This window comes from Hoplias malabaricus, chromosome 3, assembly GCF_029633855.1.
Source record: "Hoplias malabaricus isolate fHopMal1 chromosome 3, fHopMal1.hap1, whole genome shotgun sequence".
Classification (NCBI taxonomy): domain Eukaryota; kingdom Metazoa; phylum Chordata; class Actinopteri; order Characiformes; family Erythrinidae; genus Hoplias; species Hoplias malabaricus.
The window spans coordinates 28,017,198-28,027,121 of NC_089802.1; the positions used below are offsets into that span (position 1 = coordinate 28,017,198).

At 40.4% G+C, this 9,924-nt stretch overlaps 1 protein-coding gene and 1 long non-coding RNA gene across 2 annotated transcripts; one reads left to right on the forward strand and one right to left on the reverse strand.

Moving 5' to 3' along the window:
- Nucleotides 1-446: 446 nt before the first annotated feature.
- Nucleotides 447-9,888, reverse strand: LOC136692275 (uncharacterized). Its single transcript, XR_010801932.1, has 3 exons — nucleotides 9,693-9,888; nucleotides 1,347-1,478; nucleotides 447-732 (listed from the first exon to the last, which is right to left on the reverse strand). It is a non-coding gene; the product is annotated as an uncharacterized lncRNA (long non-coding RNA).
- cabp5a (calcium binding protein 5a) lies at nucleotides 1,507-5,149 on the forward strand. The gene is made up of 7 exons (XM_066662766.1): nucleotides 1,507-1,512; nucleotides 1,573-1,603; nucleotides 2,048-2,191; nucleotides 2,646-2,755; nucleotides 3,186-3,333; nucleotides 4,672-4,715; nucleotides 4,842-5,149. The coding sequence occupies exons 1-6, from the start codon at nucleotides 1,507-1,509 to the stop codon at nucleotides 4,698-4,700; spliced, it is 468 nt and encodes a 155-aa protein (XP_066518863.1). The 3' UTR covers nucleotides 4,701-4,715; nucleotides 4,842-5,149.
- Nucleotides 9,889-9,924: the final 36 nt, after the last annotated feature.

Here is a 9,924-nt window from a genome sequence, read left to right on the forward strand (position 1 = left end):
GTGAAATGTTCCATTCTACAGAAGTGTACAGGGGCAGAGTTGTTAACAATCACAGTCATTGGGACCAGACGTCTGAAATCTGGTTACCGTCACATTCCAAAGGTCTCTGTGCCATCAAACATTTCACACTATAACTCTCTTCATCACCGTTTTTCACATTGTATCTCACACAGTGGGTTATTGGGGGGAATTCTGAAGAATAACAGACTTCTCCTTTAAATGATTAGGGATGCACTGATACAGGAACCGCAGGCTGATGCTGATTTCCAATATTTTACTCTGTCACATAACAATCCAAAATGTTTTATATCCTTCTTTTATTCTTTATTAAGAGCTTCTACAGCAGCTACACAGCAAATTGATCAATAACTCATAATAAACAATAGAGAAAAGTTCCCTGATGAAGGGAATCTAGCAAGATCAACATTAAATAAAAACCTGGAACAATGTGTATATATTTATGTTTGTGTGTGTGTGGGTTACAGAACGTGTATGTTCCTGGAAATATTCAGAGGATTTCATAATCAAACTGGATACAGAGGGATTCACGGCACTATTTTAGGCTGTACCCGTCCTTTGGGTTCTTCGGTTCTTGCGGTGACGGGGACAGAGACAGGCACAGGGCTGCTGCACTCTCCTTCAGCTCAGGCTCATCTTCCTCACGGAAATGACTGCCTGCATCTTCGTTCGGGGCGGGAAGATAGTGAGTAACCTCAGAATATATGTCTGCACCTAGAAATATGTATACATGTTGTATCAGAAATATCAGAATGAAAAAGATTAATAGAATATTAAAATTATTTCAGTATTTTATTTCCATTAAAATTAAGAAATAAATTTTAAGAAATCCATTTAAGAAATATTCAGAATATCTACTCAAAACTATTAATATTACTGTAGAAAATATTAAATGTAATTCCATATCCATTATCTAGGGCTATGTATAAGGCACTGTGCAGAAGTCTTAGGCACCTAAGACAATGATATATATTTAAAATAATGCCTTTTCAGTGAGCGTGTGGCTTGTATAATATATAAGTTATATATAATCACAGTAAATACAAACAAATAATAATATAAAACAAATATGAAATATAAGATTCTCCTTGATTTGCATGAATTTGTTGAATCCAGAGCACACATTATTTAAAATCATTATTTTTTATTAACCGCTAAAACTAGGTACTGGATTATAATCTCAAATAATAGAGACTCCACGAGGAGAGATTTGGAGAAAGTTAAACCAATACATTCACACACAGAGTATCACACTGGAATAATGTGATTGGTTTAATTCTAATGTTGGCCATTATTTGTTTGTTTGTTTTTAGCAAATAAACACTTACTGCTCAGATAAATTGCTTTTTAAATTTCATAATCTCTGGTGGCCCTGTGAAATACTGGCGCCGCCTCCAGGGTGTGATCCCGCCTTGCGTCCAGTGATTCCGGGTGGGCTCTAGACCCACCGCGACCCTGAACTGGAAAAGGGTTACAGACAATGTATGAATGAATGTAAATGGAAAACAGTAAAACAATACAAAATCAAACATCTCTTTATGCCTCTGTTTTCAGGACAGAAAGCTGGCAGAAGATGAGATTGAAGGTAAATACCTGAAATGTCATGTTGCAGCACCAAAATGCAGCACTGGGCACAGTGAGAGTTTCTTAAAAGGCTTGTGTTGTTCTACTTGTAAAGAATAAGGAATGTAAAGGCTAAGACTAGAGGAACATAAGCCATAGTGTGCCACCCATTGCACTGCCTTTCTGGTGCTGAAATGTCATTGGTTTGGTTCTTGTTCATTGTAACAACCTCCAAATTCACTTTTTCAACTTGTTTGATGTTTACATTAGACATTTATCACGATGCTCTAAGGATATTTGGGGGTTTCCTCTTTCACACACACACACACACACACACACATATATACACACACACACATACACACTCATTCCTTCCCTCACTCACATTTAACAAAATGCTCCACAAGTGGGCGCTATCCAGTGCTTTGAGTCCGTGACAAAACCCTTGTTCTTTCTCCCTCTGCAGAGCTGCGCGAGGCCTTTGATGAGTTTGATAAGGACAAGGACGGACTGATCAGCTGCAAGGACCTGGGGAACCTGATGAGGACGATGGGCTACATGCCCACAGAGATGGAGCTGATTGAACTGGGCCAGAACATCAACATGAACTGTACGCTCACCTACAAATATGGCAGTCATCACTGTCTTAACAAAACCTCATGTCTCAGAAATGAAGCCTTTACTGGAGAAGGAAAAAACCTGGTATACTTTAAAGGAAGTGCATGGAGAGGTCATGTATCCCATGTAAAATACAAATGGAAATGTGGGGATTTGTCCCCAGAATGATGGAAAAATTGTAAATGAGACTGAATGAAAAATAATACATTTTACACATCTATCCACCTGTCTATTGTACGTAGTATATAACTGTCTTGTAGATTTGGACAGAGATCCTTCATCATCCGCTCAAAAGCACTTTTTTTGTGAAGCTAATAAAGAAACCTCTGTCCAAAATGTCCCGTATCTTTGAAAACTGTGGCCTACTCTCCAATTTCACTACCCCATACCTGGCCTCTGACTTTCCTATGAGCATTATATAATGACATCCGTTCTGTGTCTTCTAGTGGGAGGCCGTGTAGACTTTGAGGACTTTGTGGAGCTGATGGCTCCAAAGCTCCTGGCGGAAACAGCCGGAATGATCGGCATGAAAGAGCTGAGAGATGCTTTCAGAGAGGTGAGACCTTAGAGTCATTTTGGAATGTTGTCAGCAAATGAGTTGTACCTTGGCAAAGCCATCAGCGCTGATCAGTGATCAGGTCACACCACTCCCTTTGGAGCTTTAGCTGTTTATTTTAGTCCCTGACCCTGGTCCAGGAAAAACAGAGTGCTCCATACTTCAGTTCCTTTCTCAGAAGTTTCACGGATTTCACTCAGCACACTCCCTCAGGAGCTGAAAGAGCTCGGCAAAAGTTTAGAACTGAAATTCAAGCTGATCAAGCTGATGGAAATGTTAACGTTAACGGCAGTCATTGTTGTGCTCAAGTAATGACGCGTTTATCAAACGGCGAATTTAGGGAACTTTAAACACCTCTGGTGGTGCTCTTATGTCCTCAATCTTTGTACATAGTTCTTATAAAACAACCTTCTTTACTGCTCTTCTCCAGTTCGACATGGACGGAGATGGAGAGATCACCACAGAAGAGCTACGGCTAGCTATGGCGAAGTTAATGGGGGAAAACATGACCCGCAGGGAAATCGACGCAGTGGTCAGAGAGGCTGACAACAACGGAGACGGCACTGTAGATTTTGAAGGTACAAAAGATTAATTCCCAAGTTTTTGTATCAGCTGTGACAAATGAATAGCTTACAGCCACCAGTGATTACAGTAAAGTAAGTTAACAACACATTAAACCTTCTAAAACTACAGACTGTAGTCCATCTGTAGCTTTGAATACTTCGTTAGCCCACAGTGATCTATAAGACCGCCCCAGAGCAGGTATGACAGTAGATACTTTAAGGTTCACCGACTGCGAACACAGATGTTCAAATGCACACTCAGTGTGTATAGTCTCCATTGCATTAACTGGAATAAGGTGTGTTCTGAAGGAGCTGCACATGAGCTTAGGGTTAGAAACCTCCAGATGTGGGCTATGGAGCAGTGGCACTGCCCCTGGATATTGGAAAGTGATTATATCCATATCACTGCTAGAGGGCAGCATTTTAAAAAACACCTAGCCTTACTTTCTGCCACATGTCAAAAGAGACGCTGAAATAATAAATGCTCTTTGGCCTCTTTTCCACTGCAAGGCCAAACAGTTCTGAGCATGGACGGTCAGTTATATTATATATAATTACAATGTTCCAGTGGCTTTTCCACACGTCCACAGCTCGGGACAGGAAGTTACTAACCGAGATGAGCCTGGTTTTCTCAGCACAGCTAACGGTACTCAGGGCCACAGATCCATTTGGCTCTTTAAGTCTTTTGCTGCTCCAACATAGTTATTCTGAAACCCAGCATATTTACAATTGAGTAAAAAGTACAACCTCGTCCTATATTTTTAAAAACATGTATTATATAAGGGCGGCATGGTGGCACATAGATGGTGTCTCTGTCATAGCTCCAGGGTCCTGGAGGTTGTGGGTTCGAGTACTGCTCCGGGTGACTGTCTGTGAGGAGTGTGGTGTGTTCTCCCCGTGTCGTTGTGGGTTTCCTCCGGGTGACTGTCTGTGAGGAGTGTGGTGTGTTCTCCCTGTGTCTGTGTGGGTTTCCTCCGGGTGCTCCGGTTTCCTCCCACACTCCAAAAACACACGTTGGTAGGTGGATTGGCGACTTAAAAGACCTTGAGAGTCTTGAAAGGCGCCAAAAATAAAATGTATTATTAAAAGTGTCCGTAGGTGTGAGTGTATGTGTGAGTGTGTGTCGCCCTGTAAAGAACTGGTGGCCCCTCCAGGGTGTGTTCCTGCATTGCCCCTTTAAATCTCTAGAAATGCAGGAGGGGGCCATCATACAACATATCACAATGTTCTGAAACCTTTGCTGAGGTGGAATGACAGCCTTGACAAAAAGCAGCCTTGTCAATTGTCACATGGTGATATTGTTGATGGTACTGTGTGAAAATCAGTGTGGTCTTTCCATTTCTATCTTTGCAGAATTTGTGAAGATGATGTCAAGCTGCTGAGAGTAGCATGGGCATGTTCGTGAGGACACCACACACACACACACTTTCACAATGAGACATAAAAAAATAAATAACACATAGCCTATACACCAATTAGCCAAAAGATTAAAGCCCCATCTTTGTTTCTATCCATTCTCTCAGCTCCAGTCACCACACAGAAGCACTTTGTAGTTCTACAATTACAGAGAGGAGTACATCTGCAGCTCTGCTTTCTTTCTTTTAGCCCCCTTCACCATATTATTCAGTGGCCAGGTCCCCAACAGAACCGCCACAGAGCAGGTATTATGTGGTGAATGTGGTGGTGACTTTTTACAGAAACAAGGGGGTGGCTTTAATGTTATGACTGTTCAGTGTATGCTCAGCGATTTTACCAAACTATGCAATAGGCTTCAAATATGTTTTTTTTTTCACTTGATACTTTGTGGCATATTATCTGTGTATATATGAAGCCAAAATGTTCTGTGTTATAAATTATAGGAAAATATTTTTGGAAAATTTGACTGAGCAATAAAATCCTGCTGTTTCCAAATAGCCAATGTCTTTTCTTAAGTGTTTATGACTAACTGAGCTTCAAGAGACACTGTGCCGACCATAAATGACAGGGACAGGGTTACTAGCCTCAGTCTTTAGGCCAGACAGGTATTAAATGACCTCAGCTCTGAGCCTTGATTAGTTTTCAGTCAATCAGCATGTGACATAATGTTATGAATTAAATGAAACACATCTCTGCTAATCTGGCATTTCCACGTAGAGGAAAGGAAAGGAAAATCACATAGTTTGTTTAATCTGTGTAATGGGAGGCTTGGAAGGAACAGATGGTGAGGAGTCAAATCTCCTGCGAGACGAAGCCACATTTAAGGATTAAGAGACGGGGAAAGCTTGGGGAAAGAGAGGAAATCAGAATAATCCAGACTGGATATGAACACACTTTTCTACAGAAAACCACAAAAGATGAATATAGAAGTAGCTTTGGTTTTTGTTGGTGCAGGATGTTATAGTGAATAAATATTGCAGTCTAATGGAAATGACAGTGCTTAGTTTCTAGTTTTGAAGTGTAACACTTGAAGTGGTGATGTTCAACATGTTTCCCCCTAGTGGCCATCCCAGCGGAGGAATGGTAATCAACTAGCTAGATTAGCTGTTTTACTACTGGCGTGTGCATGTTCATGTTCATGCTGCACAGAGTGAAATAAATCACTCTCTCTGTGTGTGCCAGGTTTCCTGTCACTGTAGAATGCACAAGGCTTTCTCTCCTGTTGAAGGTGGTGTATTTGTTTCAGAGTGAGTGCAGAGCTGACCCCTGTTGTGCTTAATCAGAGGAAGGACAAACACAAATGAAATGTTCATTATATTTTTGTTCATGTGTCCTGTTGTTCACACCTAGAAATGTCCATGATTGTTTTACTGCTATAATACACCTTAGCGACACATCACAAACATAAAAAATCAAAGTAAAAATAAAAAGCACTTAAGAATGGGGTGCTTGTATCGGTGTTGCTTTTTGCTTGGGTTATATTTTATGGGTTAACTTGTGCATGAGGCATGTGGTTTTGTGCTTTGGTGTGTTGCCACCAGCATTTGCGCTGAGTCACCTTAACAAAAGTCAAGTGGGATAAAAGACTTAGATGTAAATGGTACAAAATCTGAGGCTGAATTAGGGAACAGAGAATTATGTGATTACAGTGTGATCTAAAATCCCAAATTGCCTCGCATCTGTGCATGTAGCCGCTCTGTGGAAAAGCTAAAATGAGGGAGAGCTGGGACACTGGAAGGTTATGGCATGTGTTTTAAGGAAAGGTCTATGTTAATGTGCATTAATCCTGTGCCAAAAGCTGAACAGAATAACAGAATAAATTAAAGAGTGATTTATTTGATGGACCGTGACCCTGAATCGAGAAAAAGAACATGAAGATTATATGATGGTCTTTCACGGGACTCTGAATTCCATATGACTTTAGTTGTCAAAATAAATTCCCTTATTGATTTTTTAAATGTACATTACACGTATTGATCACTCTCACAGTGGGCTGATTCCCTCATTGCATATTCATTCATTCAAATTACCCAAATTAACTCAAAGGTGTCAGTGCAATGCATAAGTTTTTGATGCTTTCAATTGTGCAATAACCAGCGTAATTCCTTCAATAGTGCACAGTGTTTTTATTTTTAGAAATGGTGAAACAGCACGATAAAATCCTGCCAACCTTGTTGTGTAAACTGTACTAGTACATACCAGAACTCAGTGATTATGTGAGAAGGGTTATAAACATATTTAGAGTCAATTTTCATTAATCTTCTATGGTTTTATTTTATTTTATTATTTTTTTACAGTAGCAATAAAATGCAACTTCTGCCAACTTTCATTTTTTATCTTCAATAATATGGATGGAATCTATAAAGATGCAGAATGGAATAAATAAAATTGTGCTGAAATGATGTACTAAATGTGACATGACGTGATGTTTATAATTCTTTTGTATATAGTTATATTTCTATAAGTATATTGGCTGAATAAGTTGATATGGAAATGTACATATTCAGCCTAAAATACATTTCATCTATGACAATTTACTCATTACATTTGTACATTCAATATTTTTGTGACACTTTGCAAACTGTGTCAGGACATAAAAGTGTCCAGAAACCCTTAAAATCGCCAACAGATTAAGACCAAATAACTCATCTCGGTTCATCAAAATGAGAGGTACATCCCGCAAGTTCATGAGATTGGTTTGCTAGGTTTGTGATGTAACAAACCATGGATTTTCCAGTGGAAGTTGATTTTAACTGGAGGGGTTTTTGAATATCACAATATTACCCTGAGACAGCCTATCAAATCTAACTGACCAGGGATAAAAATAAAGCTATAGCAGCAGAATTATCTTTTAATTTAGACTACAATTTATAATCAGGAATGAGATAAGCAGAAAAGTCTGTTTATCAGTTAATCACTGATAATATTCATCAAAACAGAATGTATTTAAGGTGTATTTGACATGTGAGAGGGGATGAATTTGGACGTACGAACAGATACACCTCAATAAGTTAAATAACTTGTGCACTGTGCCAGTGAAACAGGTCGACAGCTGGTCACAGGCTTACACCACCAATTACCCAAAGTGGACTGGCAACCGTCTCTCTCTCTCTCTACCACTCCTTGTCTGCCTCCCTCACTCACACCCAGTGTTTGTGTACACATCTGTCCAACACATCTGCAAAAAACTCTTGTGCTCCAGCCAGAGCCAAGACATGTCCTCTAAAACGGACTTGATTAAAAGGTTATGCAACATTTTCAGCTGTTCCGCTTTGCTATTCCTTGCCGTTTACTTTAAATCCTCGCTTTTTTACCCATTTCAGCTTGGTATTTTAACAAAATGAGTGAATGAATGATTGAATGAATGAATGAATGTTGTTGCTGTCTGAATAAAACTTTGTGCTTTTTTGATACTGTCAATCTCTTAATACACAAATAGATCAAAATTACTTGGAATAAAATATCTTTAAATTATCTACTATGTAACTTTGTTAACATGTGTGTGGGGTGGTGTATGGGGCCTATATATATATATATATAGGGGTCAGACAATGAAACTGAAACACCTGTCATATTAGTGTGGGAGGTTTCATGGCTAAATTGGACTAGCCTGGTGGTCAATCTTCATTAATTGCACATTGCACCAGTACGAGCAGGGTGTGAAGGTTCAATTAGCAGAGGGTAATGCACACAACATTATGGGTGACATACCAGAGTTCAAAAGAGGACAAATTGTTGGTGCACGTCTTGCTGGTGCATCTGTGACCAAGACAGCCACAAGACAATCCAACAGGATTAACTGTGGACGCAAGAGGAAGCTGTCTGAAAGGGATGTTCGGGTGCTAACCCGGATTGTATCCAAAAAACATAAAACCACGGCTGCCCAAATCACGGCAGAATTAAATGGGCACCTCAACTCTCCTGTTTCTTCCAGAACTGTCCGTCGGGAGCTCCACAGGGTCAATATACACGGCCGAGCTGCTATAGCCAAACCTTTGGTCACTCGTGCCATTGCCAAACGTCAGTTTCAATGGTGCAAGGAGCGCAAATCTTGGGCTGTGGATAATGTGAAACATGTATCTTTCTCTGATGAGTCCACCTTTACTGTTTTCCTCACATCCGGGAGAGTTACGGTGTGGAGAAGCCCCAAAGAAGCGTACCACCCAAACTGTTGCATGCCCATAGTGAAGCATGGGGGTGGATCAGTGATGGTTTGTGCTGCCATATCATGGCATTCCCTTGGTCCAATACTTGTGCTAGATGGGTGCGTCACTGCCAAGGACTACCGAACCTTTCTGGAGGACCATGTGCATCCAATGGTTCAAACATTGTATCCTGAAGGCGGTGCCATGTATCAGGAGGACAATGCACCAATACACACAGTAAGACTGGTGAACGATTGGTTTGATGAACATGAAAGTGAAGTTGAACATCTCCCATGGCCTGCACAGTCACCAGATCTAAATATTATTAAGCCACTTTGGGATGTTTTGGAGAAGCGAGTCAGGAAACGTTTTCTTCCACCAGCATCACGTAGTGACCTGGCCACTATCCTGCAAGAAGAATGGCTTAAAATCCCTCTGACCACTGTGCAGGACCTGTATATGTAATTCCCAAAACGAATTGACGCTGTATTGGCCGCAAAAGGAGGCCCTACACCATACTAATAAATTATTGTGGTCTAAAACCAGGTGTTTGAGTTTCATTGTCCAATATATATATATATATAGAGAGAGAGAGAGAGAGAGAGAGAGAATGAATGATGGCCTCTGTCATTGATTTGCTTCTCATCTCACTAACATCCAGGATATTTGTGGCCTCTCTCCATCTCATTAATCCAAATTAATCCCCCTTCTCTCTCCCTCTCTCACTTTCTCTCATGACCCAGCGTTTTTGAACAGAGTGAGTGGTGTGTGTCACTGTAACCCTTTCCTGTAAATCAGATTTCCCCCTCTTACCTCTGCTCTCTATTCCCCGAGTCAGGATTTGATTGAATACCCGGAATCATGTATCCACAGCCGGCACAGATCTCCTGCTCAGTCACTAATTCCTATAAAAATAATCAGATAACATATAGCAACGAGTATATTTTCAACCCAGTGGATATCCAGTTTGAGATGGGGTCACTGATGTCACTGTATTAGTCTTTAGCCACAAAACTCCAGCAGCCCTGCTGTGTCTGAGCCATTC